The sequence below is a fragment of the Chironomus tepperi genome, unplaced genomic scaffold (genome assembly GCF_022539635.2).
Source record: "Chironomus tepperi strain 1889 unplaced genomic scaffold, CSIRO-AGI_Ctep_v1 contig_323, whole genome shotgun sequence".
Taxonomy (NCBI): Eukaryota; Metazoa; Arthropoda; class Insecta; order Diptera; family Chironomidae; genus Chironomus; species Chironomus tepperi.
The window spans coordinates 379806-400135 of NW_027226445.1; the positions used below are offsets into that span (position 1 = coordinate 379806).

Below are 20330 nucleotides of genomic sequence, written 5' to 3' on the forward strand. Positions count from 1 at the left end.
TATAGTTTTCATATTTTCTTTTAAATTACCTCAAAAAGCATCATCATTAAGTGAAGAGAAGAGAAGGAAGGTTTCTTTATTTTAATTTCTACACCTGCTTTGTAGTTTATTTAGCTTTCTTCCCCCGTTGGTTTTAGTAAGCAATGGCGTTTTTCTTGCATAAAGATAAAGTTTTGCTCGTAAAGTTTATGTTTTTACCATTTTAAGTGTTTTCAAGTTTCTCATACTCGAAAAATTAATGTATAATATTTTATATAGCATAAAAGCATAATAATGAAGTTTCAAAAAGTACAATATACTAAAATTGGTCTACTTTTAATGAATATAATTCCCATAAATATTTTCACAAGACAATGAATAATGTTTGTTTGTTGAGTTTTACAGTTTATCGAAGTTTTAATTTGCTGTATTTACGCTGAGAATACATATGTACATAAACATGTATACATGTGTGGGGGCATATGAATCAGTGTTGAATGTGTTTATAAAGTTTTAAAGCTAATTCTACTATAATAAGACTTATCTGCTTACACATACTATATGCGTATGAGCTACTGATAATTTAAAAACATTTAAAGTATCAACAAATTTGAAATATTCACTCAGTTGCATACGGAAGTTGGGCAGTGATTGAATATTACTAAAATTAAAATGACTGATGTTATTGCTGAAACAGAATATGGAAAGGTCCAAGGTGTTAAAACAGATTCAGTGCTTAATGAGCCATATATAAAATTTCTTGGAATTCCATACGCTAAAGCACCTCTTGGAGAACTTCGATTTAAGGTAAAAGCGCTCTTATCATTTATTTTCTTTTGTTATCTTGTAAATAATAATAAAACAATTATTGATGATTGTTATATTTATTTAAAAAATAGAATCCACAAAAGCCATCTCCATGGGACAAAGTACGTCCAGCAACTACAGAAAAGCCGAGTTGCCTTTCTATTGATAGTTTGACGAAAACATTGGTGGGATCTGAAGATTGCTTGTATTTAAATATATTTACCAAAAATATTCACGTAGAGAAACCTTATCCAGTATTAGTTTACTTTCATGGCGGCGCTTATAAAGGTGGTTCTTCAAAATTAGAAATATATGGTCCTGATTATTTATTGATGGCTGACATTGTTGTGGTGACATTTAGTTATAGAGTTGGACCTTTAGGATTTTTGTATTTAAATGATAAAAATTTGAATGTTCCTGGAAATGCAGGATTAAAAGATCAGTTGATGGTTTTAAACTTTGTAAAGGATAATATTCGAAATTTTGGAGGAGATCCAAATAATATAACAGCAATTGGCCATAGTGCAGGAGCAAGCTCTATTAGTTTGCACTGTCTGTCGGACATATCGAAGAATCTTTTTCAAAAAGCAGTTATAATGAGTGGATGTGCTCTAAATACATGGTCCATTACTCCCAAGCGCGATTGGGCTGTACGTTTAGCAAAAGCTTTGGGTTATGATGGTGACGATAGTGAAGAGGGTATTATACTAGAGTTTTTACAAAATGCTAATCCTGTCAAAATGATTGAGGTACAAAATAAGTTGATAAGACCAGAAGAATTTGGGAAAATTGCTTTTCCTTTTGCACCGCATATTGAGCCTTATGTAACAACTAACACATTTATCTCAAAGCATCCCATCGATTTACTAAAAATGGCATGGAGTAATGAAATTGATATTCTTATTGGTGGAACATCTGATGAAGGCTTAATGTATTTAGAAATCATACGAGAAATGCCAAAATTACTTGCGTCATTAAAGTTGAAAAATATGGTGCCTGTAGATGTTACAGAATTATCTGACGATGACCCTATACGATTACGTTTTGCTGAAAAATTACACCAGACCTACTATTCATCATCAAGTAGAGATTCAACAAAAGATGAATTGGCCTTTTGTAAGGTTAATATAAAACGAAGATAAACTTTTTTTTTCTTTCTTTCCTTTTTATATTACATTCATCCTCTTGTTCTATGTTTTCATTCTTTTATCGATTAAAGTAAATTTTTTTTCACCCTTTGCATACAGTTGCAGACTGATAAAGCTTTTTGGCATGGTTTGCAACGAATAATTCAAGGTCGTCAAAATTCTAACGGCAAAGGGAAAACGTTTCTCTATAGATTTGCCGTTGATTCTCCAACTCAGAATCATTATAAAATGAATCGCTATGGACCAGATCTTAGAGGAGTCTGTCATGGAGATGAACTTTCATACATGTTCAAAAATAAATATGGTGATGTTCCAGAACGATCAACATTTGAATTTAAATCAATTCAAAGATTCGTAAGTAATCTTTTAATTAAAGTGAACCTAATCAAATTATTTGTACTAAAATAAAAGGTATCCTTGATAACATCTTTTGCTGTGACTGGTGATGCAAATTCTAACATTATCAATGCTGACATGGAAAGTGTAAAATGGGATGCAGTGGATTGTTCTGAACCGCCATTTAAATGCTTGAATATTAGCGAGAGCTTAACTTTTGAGGATTTACCGGAAACAAGCAGATTGACTGTTTGGGATGATCTGTACAAAGAATCAAACTCAAGACTGTTTTAAATAATATTCATATTTATATTTACATTTATTTGGTATTTGTATTCAATATTTTAAAATGGATTTAAATTTTGTGGGTTTTGCACTTGTTGAAAAATGTACCTCAATTTATTGATTGATGCACATAAATAAATTATTTTGATTATTTTCATCAGTATGTAGTAGAATTTACAGCTGTTGGTAAAAAATAATACCGATATGTTAGTATCAATTTAACCGATATGTTAGTATCAATTTAACAACTCATTTAGTATCGTAGTTTATAGGAATATCATACAACAAAAATGACAACGTTACTGTATATATCATGTAATAGAAAATTGGATCCAAAAATTTTATATATTTTTTTTATATAAAAATTGACTAGTATGTATCATAAAAGTGCTATGAAACATATGTGTGTATTACATATGATAAATATTGGGTAGAAAACACTAGAAGTGTTCAATTGATTTTTTAGGCAAAAATTTTTTATTTTTGAATGGCACATCTTGAAACACCCAACATTTCATCTTTTTTAAGATGAGGGTCTATAACGTTTCAATACATGATCAGCAAAGGAAATTTTTATGGAAAAAATTCAACAGCATTTTATATAATAAATTGCTACTCCTAAATTTGAATTTCTCGCACATGCTTTTACTTTAAGTCTTGTATGGTAGAAACATAAAAAATCGATTCACATTAAAACAAATGAATATTGTGCAATATTCTTGGTAATGGAGACGTTACCAACGTATTTTCTCGTCTGCACATATAGATATAATTCAAATTCCCGCTTTAAAAGAAATTGTGAGAAAATAAAATTAAAGTGCTTTAATAAAGTACCTTAAAGAAAAATGTCACAATTTATCTAACGTTTGTTAAAGATGAATTACGCATTATCATGAGTTGATCAATGTGAGATGAATTGGCTTTTTGTGTAGCGATATTTTTTTTCTTCTCTTTCAAAGCAATTGAATTATAGCAATGAACATAAATAATGTTATGGATAATTTTTCTACATGACAGATGAAAATAAGACATAAAGTACATAATGTAGGAGCAATGGCATGATGTGCAGTGATTCGTTCAAGGTCTCGATAAATGATATTCATGCTGTATGAAAAGGATTGAAGCTTTAGCATGTAAATTCAAAAGTATACATTTAAGTAGTAACCATATTGCGTGAGTTCTCATTCATAAATCAAGCAACTGATGAATACGACCACATGCATGTATATTTCAAGTAATATTGCTCAGAATAAATGTTTCCTTTTTATTAGTCAATTGAATTGAAAGGCAATTGAAAGAAACATGAGAAGAAGAAGCGTAATTTAACGTTGATGAGGCATAAATTTTACATAAATCTTATCGCTTTTCACTGTAGGTATCTACTACCACTGTTATGCTTCCATCGTTTCCACAGTGGGGAAATCTCGGAGAAAACCTTATACTATCTATATAACACGGATAGAGGAAGAATAAAAATGTCGAAATAGAAGCCTGCAGAGATCTTCTATTTGAAGTCTTTTGAGTCATCTCCAAAAGATTGTAAAAAATAAATAAAAAATGCATGTGTATGAAAAAAAATTTTTGTAAATTTTTTGGGTTCTCAGTGGTGATATTCCATTTAGCTTTTTGGAGACAAACAAGGGAATTAATGAATAAAATAAAAATACGTATGTGTGTGCTATACAAGAGGAAACTCTTAATCATATTAAAAAGATATATTTACAAAGGATATGTAAATAAGAATTATGGATGAATGAGAGCAGCTTATTAAAAAAATGGTAAAATACGGATTATGTTAATTCATTTCACCATATGTACCTATACATTAAAGAGATCTAATGAAAAATCTGATTGTAAGGGATTAAATCCTGATGTGAAAGCATAACAATAAATCATGTTAATCACTTTCAGCTACAAATTTGATATTTAAAGACTAAATTGTATGAAATTTTCCTTAACTCATTTTTGCAAGCACAAGTATTATTCAGTTTCTTCTCATGTATGTCTGCTCGTTTATACCTACGAATATTGAATTGAATGAAAATTTTAATACTTGACAGTCTTTGTTATTTTTAGCTGATATTTCAGAATTTTCAATCTGCTGATTTTCTTGTTGAAAAATATGCGCAACATTTCCTCGATAGCTAGACATTCAATAAAAAATGATTTGGCAATTTCCGCTTTCTTTAACACATCTTTCCACTTCACCCTTGTCTCATGCTGCTTTCAATTGACATAATTGTTAAAAATAATAAAACAATTCAACAGAATGAACCAGATTTATTTTTCTATAATATTGATTTTTGCCAGCGGTTTTATTTTTAATTAATTTTTATGGTCGCATTGTTAATGAGCTTTTATTGCCATAGCAAGATATTAAATTTCAATAACAATCTCTGTGGGAAAACAAAATGATTTCTCGTTGACTTTTTGTTTCATCTTTCATTCTTCCGTTTTCTTTTCCCATAGTTGTCAATTTGCTTTGGAATTTCCTTTAGTGCTATATTAATTTTCATAAAAATAAAGATTAATTTTTCATTTTGATTCGTCTGTCTAGATTTCTGTAGTTTCTATGTTTCAGCACAATAGAAATAATAAAACATCAACCAGCAGAACATGACAGATAGTATATGTTAATACATCTTAATAGGATTTGTCATAGCCGTAGTTTCATTTATGTGCAAACAAAATTGAAATGTTGACACATAACTTGTTTCCGAATAATAGAGCGAGATGGAGGAAAAATTGCTCGTAGCATTAACATATTATCATGAATGAGCGGATCCATATGAAGAGAGTGAGAAAAATGTTTTTCGTGCTTTATAAAAACGATGACAGATTTACATTTTAATTTGTCAGCTCATAAAAAATCGTGTCAAATTATTTATGTTAAAATGTATCTTATCCATGTTTTGTTGTCATTTCATTTTCCATAAGCAAATAGTTCTGATCCAGGATAAAAAAATTATTAAAAATTTTAAATATTTTCCAAAACCACACATATTGATCAAAACTTTTACTAGAGTTATTTTTGTAACATTTACACAAAACTAGTAAAATCCACAACAAGCATGACGAGTAATAATCTATAGAAAATTGGTTGATTTGAGATTTGAATAATATTTGTTGTACTAGTATACAATCCCGTTAAGCAAGACGAATAGAAACATAGTTTTTGATGATTGTTCAAAAGAGGATTTTTGTTTAAATGTGGAAATGAGCAATCTAGCAACAATGTACATGTATCATGATATATACATACACTTTTGTCATTATAGCACTGACATGCTAACTCTACATGCATGCCAACTATAACTTTTTTCATTCATCAAAAAGTTTTTCATTCCGAAAAAATTAAACTCATACAATTCTCATTAAATATTTAAAGCTGAATAAAAAAATCGCTCACCCGATAGTAGTGTGGCAAGAAACAAGAAGGAATCGAAATAAAATGCGGTTTTTTGTGAAAAGGTGTGAATAATTAATCAAGTTTGCAGAAAAGCTATATTAGCGTAATTTTTTTGAAAATGCAAGAAATTATGCAAACTCTTCTTAATGCATTAAGTATGCGGAAAAAGTACATTAGGATAATCGCAAAGTATTCTTAATCAACTATGTATTCTTCATTCATTTCATTTAAGTTTTTATTTCATAATTTTGTTTTATTTGTTCATGGAGTCACCTGCAGTCCTTTGAATTATGTACTTAAACATATATATTTGTGCATGTATTTTAGGTAAATGAGAAGAAAACTTTCATTAAGTGGCTGCGCTTTTATAAAAGATGTAAGAAAAGCAGCTTTCATCATCAAGCGGCAAGGAAGTAATGAAAAAGTTTTATAATGACTTTTCCTTCTTTTTTTCCCTCTTGTGTTGTCTTTTTTTTTCTCTTTAGGTCTTATGCTAAAATTATGCACCGAAGGGTAAGTTTCTTTAAAAAATATAAGTCACTTTCATTTCTGAAAAGCCAGTTCTTTTTTCATTTGCATGCTTCAAGCTGGTTTCTTTTTTTCTTGAAGTGACTGAAACAATGAAATTTTAATTAATTTTTTTCTTCTATTTCTCTATTTACAATAGCAATATCACCAACTTAAGAGAAGTCACATAAAAGGCAAGAAGTACAATACCAAGATGACTGGCGACCAACTGAAATATAATACCTCTCATTCCTCTCATCTAAGATTACCTTTCTTCTTCTTTGCAATGGCAATTCCGTGCTGGTAAAAGGAAAAAAGTTTTTTTTTTTTTTTGATTTCACTTCATTTTAAAAACTTTCAACTGCTCCAAACAATTTTCCACCAGGAATACTGTAAAGAATTTCATTTTGACTTTTCATGTCATTTAAAAAAATCTTTTAATGAAAGAATTCGTTTAAAACATATTTTTTATGCAAAGATATTTGCATTAAATTGTATGAAATATTTAACACAAGAATAAACATCTTTATTACAATACTGAATATAAATTTTCTTTCTCAAGAGCTTCATTTGTAGGAACACGAATAAAAAAGGTTTAAAGTCATTATTTAACAATTTTATAATTGTGGCTAACCTTTCACAAGCTTATGGATAAAAAAAAGTAATAATTTTATAGAAAAATGATAATCACCACTGGAGTTGCATGATATTTAATGAAAATTTATTCTTTTATATAATGAGGCATAACGACATGGCATTTCCGAAATTTACTCACAAAATTCTAATTATCATTCAAATGAAAAATTAAATTGCTTGTTGAGCAGTTTTTAATTGATATGACTCGTTTTTTATGTCCACAAACTACAATAAAAAGTGGAAAATGAAAGTGTCTAAAGGATAAAATAGTAGAAGTGGAAAGATGATGACAAATTGTGTGATCTAAGGGAAAGATTAGTTTGTGTGTTGGTGTTAAATCAAGGATTTAATGGCTTGCATGGCAATGAAATATGGAACATGCAAGAATTGAATGCAACATTTTGTGACAAATTCTCTTGACTTATCACATATTGACAAAATTACTTAGATGCTTTCCATAGCATATAAATTAATTTATAGCAATGAAAGTTTTCGATCATTTTTCGTTCTAGTGGAAAATTGATAAACATTATGTGCTCTATATGTAAATATTTTTAAGATTCATAGTAGATAAATGGATCTTCTTGTGGCAAAAAGGATGTCAATTAATCAACACTTTGCTATTTTACAATTGAACACTTCTAAAGCTCATTCATTTTTGTTGATTTTGCTATCTCATTCGACATTTAAGTTAATCTGTAACAAAGCTTACCGTCATTGAATATCGGTATAAGATATTGACAACCCTACTGATATGGGAGAGGAAAATATGTCGAATCATTATTTTTCCTCACATCTACATGAACCGTAAATGTTCATAAAAGTTCAAATAAATGGATGAAAACAGTATGAGAGAAAATTTATTGCATTGTAAGTAATTCCTTTTAGCACATAAATTATTGATTTCTTTCCAATTAACTTCAACTCAATTATAGAAGCTAAAAATCCCTGAATGTTGTGGTTTTCAAAGGTTTTCGTTTTTTGTTTTAAAAATGCTTCCAATAGTTCCAGTATTTATAAAATTAATCGGAGTGCTCGATAAGCTCCTTAAATACTTTAGTTCGAAAATCTTATTGACACTTTTTGACAAATAGCTTAAAATTTAATTTTGTAATAAATACAAAGTAGATCAATAAAATAAATTCAGTAAAATCAACTGTGCTTAAAGGAATAATTTTTCACAATTTTACTAATCTCAGCTTAAAAGGAAAATTTTTTTTCCAGCGCTTGAAATAAAATTGTAACTGCTGTTATAAAATTTAATAAATTTTATTGGCAAAATGTTTTTTCATTGATTTTTTTCCATTTTCTTAATTCTCTATATGGCATATGGTACTTTACTATCATTGGTAGCAACACTCCACTGCAGAAGCTGTGATGTGTTCATGTAGTCGATATATTCTCATAATGTAACTACCGTCTATCTTTCCTTTAATCCTCTTCGAAATCGAAAATAAATTTTACACATAAGTATAAATACAGGGATATCTTTAAACAACAATATTGTATGTTACTACTGATCTGCTAGTTACTTAAAATCTCTCAAATGAAGATTACACCAAAATTTATTGCAATTAAATGCTTTTTTTTCTTTTTCTTCTCGGTCTATGTGGAAAACTTCAATTAAAATGTTTAAATTGCAGTAGAAAGTGCTATGGAACTTTTTAAAAGTAAAATACGAATGAAATGTTTACAATATAATTAACTATAAATTTCTTGTACTTTAAACAAAAACTGTGTTTAAACGAAGTGCAAGCTCAAATAAATTAATGGGCATTTTATTTTTTAAAAAATTAAGCTACACAACATAAACTTACTTAAATGTATTGATACCACTAAGAGAACTTTTCGAAGCATAATTTTAGTCGAAAGAATTTATAGCAAATAATGATCGCAAAATACTGTATAAACTAGTTCAAATGCAGTGAACAATATTTGTGTATGTGTACTGTGTACTCTGTTGCTTTAGAATACATTACGCCATTATGTTTATAGGCTCGAGATTATATTTTATAGGAATTTCTTATATATTTCTGTCAGTGCTACTTTAATGTCCCTTATTGTTCCCGAGAGATCAAATTATGTTCTTTTTTTCAGATGGACAATATATTATTGCGAAACTACTAACTGGCTTTAATGCGAATGAGTATATATCATATGTACATAATGAGAATAAATTTGAGAAATGTTGAAGAAAGAAGTCCTGATATGTTGGAGATGATAAATTGTTCATAATATATTTCTTTATTTCTGTATACAGCATACAGAATCAACAAGGAAAATTGTGCCGAAATGTTTATAAAAGTAGAACTTAACTCATGTTTTCAAGTTTGTGCCCAATTTATTCAGGAAAAAACCTTGATATTAGGCAAGAAAGGAAGTGTATTATTCGGGTCATTAGTACACTTAAATGTGTTTTTTTCTTATTATCTCACTTCTATCTTGAAAACCCTTGTATACGTTTTCCTGTTAATTATATCACAAATGTTGATGAATACTTTACACAGTTTATGTTACACACCTAGAAATTCTCTAATTCATCATATCTAAATTACCCGTAAAAGTATCATTGCGTGATCCTTGGCCATTTTTCCTCTATATTCTTTATCTTGTCAATTTTCAACGAAGAAACAACCATCAAAATGTGCTACAAGCAATTATTTTTGCAAAAAATAACAACGTATTAATAGTATATGACCTATGTTTAATGTAATCATTACTTTTATAAATAATTTCACTGAAACTTTCAAGGTTTTTTAAGATACCACCTAATTGCTTACAAACAGTCATTAGTCAATAAATACGCACACATATACGGTAATTATTGTTGACCTGAATGATAAGAAAATTATATGAAAAAAATTGAAATGTCGAAACATTCAAATGAAAAATAGAAAAAATGTATGATTGACGTCATGATAAAGTAAACAAATTCAGAAGCTTTTAAGGAACCGATTGAACAATTTGCAAAAGCTATTTAATAGACCATAATCATAAAATATATTTATATTTAATTGGATTTACTGTCGGTGTATTTCTTCTGTATGCATTTAATTTCTTTTCTTATCAGACATAGCACAATCTTAATCATTAAGTTGATACACAAAGTTATGTGACTCATAAAACAACTTTTCTCCTTTATATACAAACCAGTAATATTTAAACAATGTATGTATGTATCTTCTCAAATAAATATTACCAATGTGTATGAATGTCGAAGAATAATGCCCATAAGTTTTTATATTAACACAATTTCACTATTATATTCCGCATTTCCATTTATTTTATTGTATTTTACCTTTCTTTATTTCTGCGAAGAAATCGTTGAATGGAGTTGGAATCCTGAAGTCAATACACGTGAGATAATATTTTTATTCTTTAGCGTAATATTAGCAGTAGTCAAAAAATAAATTTGATATGTTTCAGAAGTGAAATCAATGTTTGCTCAATGGTTATATGTTCTTTTTATTTTATGTGTATTGATAGAGGTCTGGGCTCGTATAAATCTCATAAATTCCACTTTTTTGCACTTCTATACAAAAAAACTTACACAATATAAATAAAATAAAACTTTCTCGATTGAATTGTAGGGAACCTGAATAGAAATTGATGTGAATGAGCGCATTTTCAATATGTTTGTAGATCCCAAATAATCAATATTGCTGAATATGTTGCATTTTTTAAATTTTTAAGAGATTTCAAGTTAACCTGACTTTATATGAAATCTGAGTCGACTTCAAGCTTCGAATGGCATTCCAGTTCAAAGACAGGCAGAAAATTTTCTAGTTAATGCAATTTCTTATTTTAAACATGATTCAAAAAATAAAAATATACTTGCGATTTTTTCTTTTATTGATTTTAGAACTTTCTTCTTTATAAAAAACAACAGTAAAAAAAAAATCTCATAGCAAAGAAAAGAAACAGTTGAGATGTGTTTCGGAAGGAAGAAAAAAAAGGAAATCTCTAGCAGCCGCATTTTTTGCTGGGTGGAAAACATTACATGTAGTATAAAATAAGAGAACAATCGCTTCAGGTAGTAAACTTTTCATTGCTTACATTAATTTTTGTGTTGAGGTTTGCAAAACAAGGAATTAAGCAAAAATGGAAAGACTGAAAAAGTATTTAAAATAAAAATCAATAATTGGACTTGAATTATTATCTTGTTCATCATTTTTCATTATTTTTACTGCTAATTCAATTATAATAAAAACTGAATGAAGAACTTAATAAATTACACAATGGAAATTTCAAAAAAATTATGATTTTAGGCGGAATTCTCATAAATTTCCAATGAATCTTAAAGACTTGAAAAGCCTTGTATATCATATTTTGATAACTTTTGTTATAATATACAGTTAAAAAATTCGCGTAAAATCGTTTAACTTCGAAATCTAATCTCATTTTGGAAACTTTTTTGTTATTAAGAAAACTCTTGAAGATGTTATCAAGTTTCATAAGACAATCATTTGTTACAGCATTAAAGTAGAAATAAGCTTTAAGGATTCATTTTGTATTTTATATTTTCGGCACGTTTAGTGTCAAAGGAGAGATCTTTCTTCTAATAAAAAGAACAAAGCGTTAAGCGAATAGAGGAACTAAATTGGAAAATAAAAGGAAAGAAGGAAATTAATTGAATAACACTTGACGTGATTATAATAACTTGAGATGCGAGCGAAGAGCAAGCATAAAAGACTACAATTTTTTAATTAAGATTGATTTTAATCTTTTTATTGTTTTTATCGTATTAAAGAATCTGAAAAGGAAGATTGGTAAAGGGTTTGAAAATTATCTAACTAATTTGCATACAAATTGAATTTATGGATTTACATTGATAGCAATGGTATAAGAAATTAAATGCATATTTTGAAGTCAACAGTCTTTCCAACAGATTAGCATAATATTCTTTAATTTTATTTCAAAAGCATTTTGTGTGATCGTATAAATGATAATATTATAAGAGCTATAAATAAGGCACTGATGAACCATGAAAGAATATTAGGAAATTGTTTATTGTTGGTTAAGTGAAGTTTTACAAAAATAATAAAAATTAACATAATTATTTTATTTTTCTATAACATGGCTATTGCCTATTGGATTCTTGAATTAAGTGGATTAATTATCCTTCCAAGTATAATAATCAAGTCAAGTTTTTTATCAATAACACAGTAAATGAATGGAATGTTTACAGGCACTTCTGTTGGTCGTTTGTAGAGTGATGATATTTCTAATATGGGAATATATAAAAATACATATGTATAGCAACTCCTCAAATCCAAATCATAACGTACTTACTTTTTAGTTGCTGTGTTGATTGCGTTCGAATGTTTATATTTATCATCTGTTCCACATTTTTCACATATAAAGTGTCATCATCTGACATCAATGAAAAATCAGCTTTAGTTGGTTCAAATATGTCAATAATTCCCATCTAAAATGGAATAAAATCCAATTTATGAAAAATAGTGCGATATTAGAATTCAGTTCCTATACATACATTTTGTAAATCACTTGTTAAAATTGTGTTTCCTTTCAAATGGAATTTGGGTACAATCGTCTTAATCCAATGAAAATCCATCGAGTTTCTAATAAATCTTAAAGTACTTGCTGGATGAGATCTTAACTTACTCGTTAGAGTGTTTAGACCATCTTGAAAATCAGGAATGATTATAATTAAATTGTAGTATTCAGAGTCTAAGTCGATTTCGAGAAAAGATGATTGAAGTGAATTTATATAAGCATATTTCATTACTGTATCGTAGAGTTTGTATGGTACACGTACTGTCTCATACTCATTGAGATAGAAAATATGTTCAATCGTATCTGAGTTCACGTTTTCAAATAAGTCCTTGTGATTGTTAATTCTACGCTTTTCCGCTGCTGTCGACCTAGGCGTGTGAATTGGATTTTCTGTTGATGAAGGTTGATGATGATGGTGATTGTGCTCATGATAGGCGTGGTGAGAAGATAACGACGATGATTTCGAAGTGGTAGGTATTATAGATGTTGTACTCAATGACGTGAGTGGAGAATATTGCGTAACTGCTTCCAAATGAAATTCATTCTCATAGTCGAGTATTTCATAAGATCGTGAGCGTCTGTTTATCGCACGATTTTTTTGAGCAACGTATGTTGGCGGTGATGATTGCTTCTTGTCCCTACGGTGTTTTCCCCTTAAACCACGTCCCAATCTACCACGTCGTTTTCGAGTAGATGCAACAGTCGTTATGTTTTCGTCATCATCCGTAGTTTCATCATCCGTTCCATTTGCCTCATTCGTTGTGGTTGTATCGTCTTCAGATACTTCCTCTGATTGAGGTGTTGTTGTTAAATCTTCATCAACATTTTCTCCCGTGACATTTGTCTCTGTTGTATTTGACATATTCGTAGTTGGGACTTCTGTTGTCATTTCTAAAGATGTTGACGTTGAGCTGGATGCCGAAGGTTTGGAAGAATCTGTAAATTCTGTCGCATTTGTCATTTCGTCCACTTTAGAGTCTGTTAACATATTTGATGCGCCATCAAGATCATAACCATAAAATCTTAAAATAGTTTCATATTCTTGCTTTATCGTAATATTTTCTTTATTAAATATTAAGCCACTTAAGAGATTTTCCTTTTTGTAGAAGTAACTCTGTTGAATGTAAAAAAATATTAAATATGACAAAAGTGCTTAATATTTTAAAAGTCTGAATGAAAGCGACATGTCTGAACTATGAACAGATTTAGGTAATGAATATTCCATCAAAATGTAGAAATTCATATTCAAAGTTAAAATCATGATTTCCACTGACATCTAAATACAGTGAAAAAGACTGTGAAAGAAAAATTGCTACCTACTCTTAATCTCCGATGAATATCTCTTGTTCCAATTCTTACAATATCACGTTCACGCGGAAATCTTAAAGCTTCCTTCAACTCAACTGCACTTTTACCGCCACTTCCTTCAAAAAGTGCTGCAAGAACACTCATCAAACCACATGGAGAGAACGCAACATTATTTTTATTGAGTTTTGAATGCAGATCGAGAATAGTAAAGCCCAAACTGTTTGTTGCATCTACCATTAGTTCAACTGGTTGAAGTTTCTTTGGTATGCGATTATTATCATTTGAGACGTGCTCTGAATCACTAATTATTGAATAGATAGATATTGTGGAAGAAATCTCGATTAGTACTGATAGTAGCAGTGCAATCACTTTTAATTTCTTCATTTTCTCTCTTTTACACTAAAAAAATCTTTTTCTCTTCCGTTTTATTTCTTCATTCACTTATCCAGAACATATAATGAACAGATCTCAAGATATGCAACTGTAGTGATAACACTATTTTTCCAATATAACGATAACAAACAGTTTAGTATGTCAGAAATAAGGAAAATCTCATTCAGCACGTTCTATAGCTTTGAGGAAAAATGCGAACAATGCTTCTGTTTCCGATCACATCGAAATAAAGACTACTTAATAATGACTAAAACTCTTTTTTACTCTGTTGTATAGCTATGCTTGTCTCAATTTTTTTTTATCGAGATTCTCTTTTCAATCTAAGTTCTGTTGTGTTTATCATTATGTTTGTTCCTCACTTTTTGTTGTTATTAGCAGCTTCGCATTTTCATTTCTTTCTTTCTCAATAATTTCAATGTATTTCTTTGTTGTCTCTTGTCATCTCTCGACTATATTTTTTCAATGATCAAACGATTAAAACAATGAAGGAAGTTGTAAGGTGTGTACTCAATGGAGCATAAAGCAAACATGTATAAAACTTTTCTGTCTTTTACTCTTTAGCCATTAAAAATAAGCTTGACAGTCAATGTTGTGAAAAGTAGACAAGAAAATTCTTTTTGATGTTTGGTCTACAAACATTTGAAATGATACAAATTAGAAGATGTAACTTGAAATTAATAATTTAAAGCTCATCTTAAAAATAATTTGACATTATTGTATTTAAAGTGAAATTTTTATTTCATTTAAATTTTAGTTGATTTCTTCCAAATTTTCAAATAAAAAAGACTTGTCACAAAAATCATGTTATTGACAATCTGATACAGACTTTTATTCATTCATTCAAGAAATTTAGCTAAAATTATTCTGACCATTCTTTCTCCTTCATTTATGCAAAGCGAGTCGAGTGTTAGTAGTCATAAAAATTTAAACACACATCATTCTTTTTTTCACTTTAAAGAACGTGTAAATATCCGTGCAAAGAAGAATGAGAAGAGAAAAGAAGAATGAAAAGCTAGAATGGGCCTCTTTTTGTTGAACAGTCTTGTGAACAATACAACTAAAAAATTCCATCATTATGAGAACAAAATCACTCTCTTCTCGCCAACAATGATGACAACTCGAAAAGTCGTTGCACCTATTATAACAAATTACATGAAGCAGAAGCTTCAATACAAAGCTTCATGTCATTTTATAAAATTACCGTCATTGATGGCAGTTAAGTGAAATGAGAGGAGGAAAGACAACGAAGACAAATAGAATAAGTAAAGTTGCGAGACACAGAATATTTGATATTTCATCTCATAATATGTCATCTCGTTGTCTGCATTCACCTTTCACATAAATTGATGAAACGAGTAGTCAATGACGATAGAAAACATATCGTGCATAATAGAAGCGTAATTAAGCTATGTACGAACAAGCATTCAAAGGTGTTTTAAAGTTTTTTTTTTATGAATTTTCAACCTTTTCATTCACATCAGATTATTCCTTTATGTCATCTTTAACATGTAAAAAGTAGCTAGTATGAAAAACAAGCATGAGTAGATAGACACTATATGCAAAAAATGAAGAATAAAAGAAAAAGACTTCATCATTCATACACATGTAAACATTTATTTCCCGTCACATCATTTTTCTTCATATTTGAGACTGTCTGTAAGCAGTGATTACAAGTCTGTTAAATAATAAAGCATGAAACTGACTAACAATTTTTGTTCATTCTTTCCTTTTCTCCCCTTTTGTGTGCATGATAAAAAAAATTCTTTTTGCGTTTTAAAATTTTCAGCTTTATACATTTATGAATAAGTAAGTAATAGTAATATGTACATATATACAGATTTGTGTATACTTGGTTCCTTTATTTGGGCAAATGTCAAGCCATGAAAAATGAATATGTGGAAAGTTTTTTAATTAAAAAATATGTATATGTAACTATGCATAAAGGAGATGATTTTTTCATGCAGAAATAATATGAACAACAAGACCAGAAAAATGTTGATCTTTTTTGATCCATTTATATTGAGATTATTCTAGATGTAAATATCAAATATGTTTTTAAAAATATAATTCATGAATTTTCTAATTTATAAATTTTGATATTGTACGTTGTTAATCAATACTAGAGCTTTTATGGAAATCCTGTATACTTAATACAACCAAGTTTTAGCCGAAAAAACCGGCTTTAAACAAGTTTCGACCTTTGTTAAGAACGTTTAAAACAGTTCAAAAAAACAATCTTAAGTGTTAATTTAAAATAACCAATTACTTGCGAAATTTAAGCAAGACAAGAACAAGAATTATGTGGCACTTTTTTGAAAAATTTGAGAATTTTCTTAAATTTTATTTTTTATTCATAACTTTGACATGTTCTTGAATCTTTTTTTTTCTTATGGGATAATTTATAACAAAAAGTCTTGCTTCACTGTGCTGTATCTAATATAATATGAAGTTTGTCTTTGAAAACAAATCAGGAAGGGTGATGAATGTGTTGATCAAAAATTTAGACAAGGATTCGTGCTCTGAAATTTTTTTTCAATAATGTTTGGCTGTTTTAGAAATGGTCAATCTTCTTCTTATGTCTGAAATGTAGATACAAGGATATGACAAAAAAAGAAAATCTAAAGTTTACTTTGAAGAAAGAAAATTCTCATGCATGCGCGGAAAATTTTTTAATATAATATAATTCTATAAGATGTAGAATAAATATAATAATGTTAAGCAGGCAGTGACTCTAGAAAAGAAAAGAGCTTTAATTCAGTAAGCGTTCTGTGAATTTTTGTTTTTTAATATAAACTGCTACTCTTTGTCTGTCTGAAAATTTTCTGTTTTATGTTTGCGTAATGAATATATTAAAAAAAATCGTTTACACTAAATTTTCCCTTTCATTAAACATTTCTTGTTGCTATCCCTGCTCCTATTCTATATCATAACCACCATTGTTTTTATGAATATATAAAAGTGAATTGTATATTGTTATGAAGTCATGCGGAGCTATAACAAGGACGTTCATTATGCAAATAAAATTTTCTCAAATTTGAAAGTTATTAAGGCAGTCTCTACTGTCATTTAGAATGCTTAAGGCGAGAATTTTACTCGAGCAAAGAAATGAAGAAAAATATTCTGGACTGACAAAAAAAATATATAAATTTTTTTATGTGTTGGAGGTAAGGAAAAATAAAGTTAGATACAAAAAAATATTGGGGTCGCATAGTGTCATTCTCATGAAAATGCATGAAAATTAGCCAAGCATGCTTCTACTGTTGAGCAACTTTTTCTATCTCTTCCTTGTATATAAAAATATTCAACAATTTTCATATTGGGGGATATAAATTTCCATGAATAAATGGAATGTTCATTTCCACACGTCTATACATTTCCATTAATTTCCACTGGAATATTTTTTGTGGAAAAATCATCAAAAATGTTTCTTGATTTCTTGCGTGAATAACCTATATACGAGATAACTTTGCATTTAGTACTATAATGTTTATCGTTCGGTCAAGACACTAATGATGTCTCTTACTTTTTTAAAACGTGAACGATGAATAATTGAATTAGTATAGCGGAGATAAAAAATCGTTTAAAAATTATTTTTTTCGTGTCGAATGCAGAACATTTTAAAATATATGGATAAAGCAGTTACTGAACAGAATTTAATTAATTAAAAAAAAATGTCAGTACGTATTAAAATCTATTTCAAGAGGAAAATGTGAAAATATTTAATTGTTTTATCAAAATGTGATTTGTTCCATACAATAATAATGACCACAAGTCTAGGATATTTTTACGATTTGATAAATATTTGTGCAGGTTGAATATTCGTTTATGATTTATACTCATTTAAGATTGGCTGTTTGCCAAAAAATAATTTTTTGAAACTTTCTTCATATATGTCTCAAAAAAAGGACAGAAAAAATAATAATAGTAATAATAAAATAGTTCATGCTAAAAACTACACTAATAAGACTTGTGAGCTGTGATAAAGAAAATAAAATAAAGAAATGATAGAGAAAGAAAGATGGAAATAATATGTTGTACAAGACAAACAGGATTATGATTGCGAAAAATACAAGAAAATGAGCTCATAAATGATTTATTGTGAATGTCGAATGCCTCCATGCCTGCAATATTGTTTTTCCTCATGTCATACATTTATTTAATTCTTCTTTATTGGGCAAGGATTGAGAAGTGAATAAAAAGAAGACAATGAAAAAAAAAGTTTAATAACAAACAAGAGAATTATAGCTTATCTCAAGACAACATACATATTGCAGATTGAGTGTATGTGTCTGTATTTTGAAATCAATAAAATAATGGAACATGAAGAAATTCGAATCAGGTTTAAAAATTAATAATAGCAGCATTAATAATGTATTGTGTTTAAATACCTACTATGGCAGACAACTTTGTTTAATTAAAGTGATTATTTTTTGACATGATAAGATACTGTAGGAATCATATTTTAAAATAAATAGAAGCTATATAATTTTGACAGACAAAATAATAATAACAACAATAATAAATAACTTTTCAAATTTATCTTACAATGTCAAGAGTAATGAATTGAATATGAAGCCCTGAAAATTTTTCCTTAGAATTGAATTTCTTTGGAACATTAATAATAGATATACCTGATGATTAATTCAATTTGATTTATGAAGCTCTTTGTAAACTTTGAATACCTACTCAAACCTTAGATCCCTATTTTTCTACCATTATTTATTTCTTTGGGAGGTTTTCTTATATAAACCACAAAGGTAATTTTTTATGTCTAGGTGCATTTGAGTTATACAGTTAATCTTGATGGATACATATTCTATTGCAATAGCATAAATATATTTCGTTCTCAATAATCTACCGAGTTTTTAAGCAGACAGAAATGCTATAAAAAGTTGAGACAAAACTACCCGCATTAAAACTTTCGACATCAATGATAGACATTTTTTTAAAGCTATTGAATGGCACTAGAAAAAAATAAAGTATAATTTATACGACACTCACATTTGCATAGATTGACATATTTATTGCAAAAAATAATAATACAACTGAGTGTGAGCAATAGTACGTTTTGAATTATGAAATTGTTTAATAGACGGAAAATTTATTCAAGCCAAAAATTGAATGAATGGAAAGTTTTTGAGACAAGGATACCGATATTGTATACACATATACTCGACATTTCTTTTTTTGTTGAGTAGAGACTAAATTTGATATTGGTAAAATATCAATTTCTATTCTTCTTCATACTGATTTGCTTTCTGTAGATTCAGTTTGAAAGTAGTACTTACAGACAAATCGTTCTGAATTCCAAAAGCTCAATTTTCATCAATTGTTTACGGAATTTTCGAATTGATAAGGCTTGAAATTATCCTGAAACTACAAGAGATAGAAGAGTAAAATATAAATTGATGTATAAATGCAAGATAATAGGAAGCTTATAGTAGGAAATTTAATAAATACATTTGCAGAGAATAACACAACACAATAAACAGATAATCGTTTACGCATAGTTTAATTTGATTATCTCATAAAAAGATTTTTTGTTCCACTTTCTGCTCTCATTCACTGAAACAAAAGCAAATATGAAATGAGAAAAAACAAGATAAGGATAACATTGATTGTATACCATATGCATTATATTAGGTTAAGAAAAATAAAATGAAAATAATAAACAAGATAAATATAGAGGAGGAAAAGTGGCATAAAAAAATAGAATGAAAGTACCATAATAACGATTTTGGAAGTGTTTATCCTCTTAAATTCCTATTATATTACATATGATATCTGCTTGAGTAATATAAGGAGTATGTGTATTACTTGTAAAGATTTGAAGAAGTTAAATCATAAAAGTAATATAAAAAGACTAGGTGTAAAAAAGGGATAAAGTGCCCGAGGTTTGAGTATGTACATGCTTCATTCGTCGTTTACATAACCTTTTTCACAATAACCGTAGACTTGTTGAAAATTGTTGCATTGAGCGCGATACATATGTGGTTTTTGCGGAA

The 20330-nt window shown here is 28.7% G+C and overlaps 2 protein-coding genes across 3 annotated transcripts; one reads left to right on the plus strand and one right to left on the minus strand.

Moving 5' to 3' along the window:
• The first annotated feature begins 343 nt into the window (after positions 1 to 343).
• On the plus strand, positions 344 to 3413 carry LOC139093103 (esterase B1-like). The gene is made up of 4 exons (XM_070643707.1): positions 344 to 786; positions 879 to 1907; positions 2034 to 2288; positions 2346 to 3413. Exons 1-4 carry the CDS (start codon positions 652 to 654, stop codon positions 2562 to 2564), a joined length of 1638 nt encoding a protein of 545 aa, XP_070499808.1. The 5' UTR covers positions 344 to 651; the 3' UTR covers positions 2565 to 3413.
• Positions 3414 to 12076: 8663 nt separating this feature from the next.
• LOC139093078 (uncharacterized) lies at positions 12077 to 14533 on the minus strand. Of its 2 annotated transcripts, XM_070643678.1 has the most exons (5): positions 14331 to 14533; positions 13945 to 14233; positions 12602 to 13738; positions 12400 to 12535; positions 12077 to 12331 (listed from the first exon to the last, which is right to left on the minus strand). In XM_070643678.1, exons 2-5 carry the CDS (start codon positions 14167 to 14169, stop codon positions 12195 to 12197), a joined length of 1635 nt encoding a protein of 544 aa, XP_070499779.1. In that variant the 5' UTR covers positions 14170 to 14233; positions 14331 to 14533; the 3' UTR covers positions 12077 to 12194. The 2 variants fall into 2 exon arrangements, with proteins under 2 accessions (XP_070499779.1, XP_070499778.1); XM_070643677.1 differs by having other exon boundaries at positions 13945 to 14533.
• Between the last annotated feature and the right edge of the window lie 5797 nt (positions 14534 to 20330).

Coding starts and splice junctions, on each gene's coding strand:
- LOC139093103 (XM_070643707.1), top strand. CDS start 652: ATGACTGATGTTATTGCTGAAACAGAATATGGAAAGGTCCAAGGTGTT. Junction 1,908..2,033: donor ATGAATTGGCCTTTTGTAAG/GTTAATATAAAA, acceptor CTTTGCATACAG/TTGCAGACTGATAAAGCTTT. Junction 2,289..2,345: donor TTAAATCAATTCAAAGATTC/GTAAGTAATCTT, acceptor CTAAAATAAAAG/GTATCCTTGATAACATCTTT.
- LOC139093078 (XM_070643677.1), bottom strand. CDS start 14,316: ATGAAGAAATTAAAAGTGATTGCACTGCTACTATCAGTACTAATCGAG. Junction 12,536..12,601: donor TAACAAGTGATTTACAAAAT/GTATGTATAGGA, acceptor ATTCCATTTTAG/ATGGGAATTATTGACATATT. Junction 12,332..12,399: donor ATCAACACAGCAACTAAAAA/GTAAGTACGTTA, acceptor TTCCCATATTAG/AAATATCATCACTCTACAAA.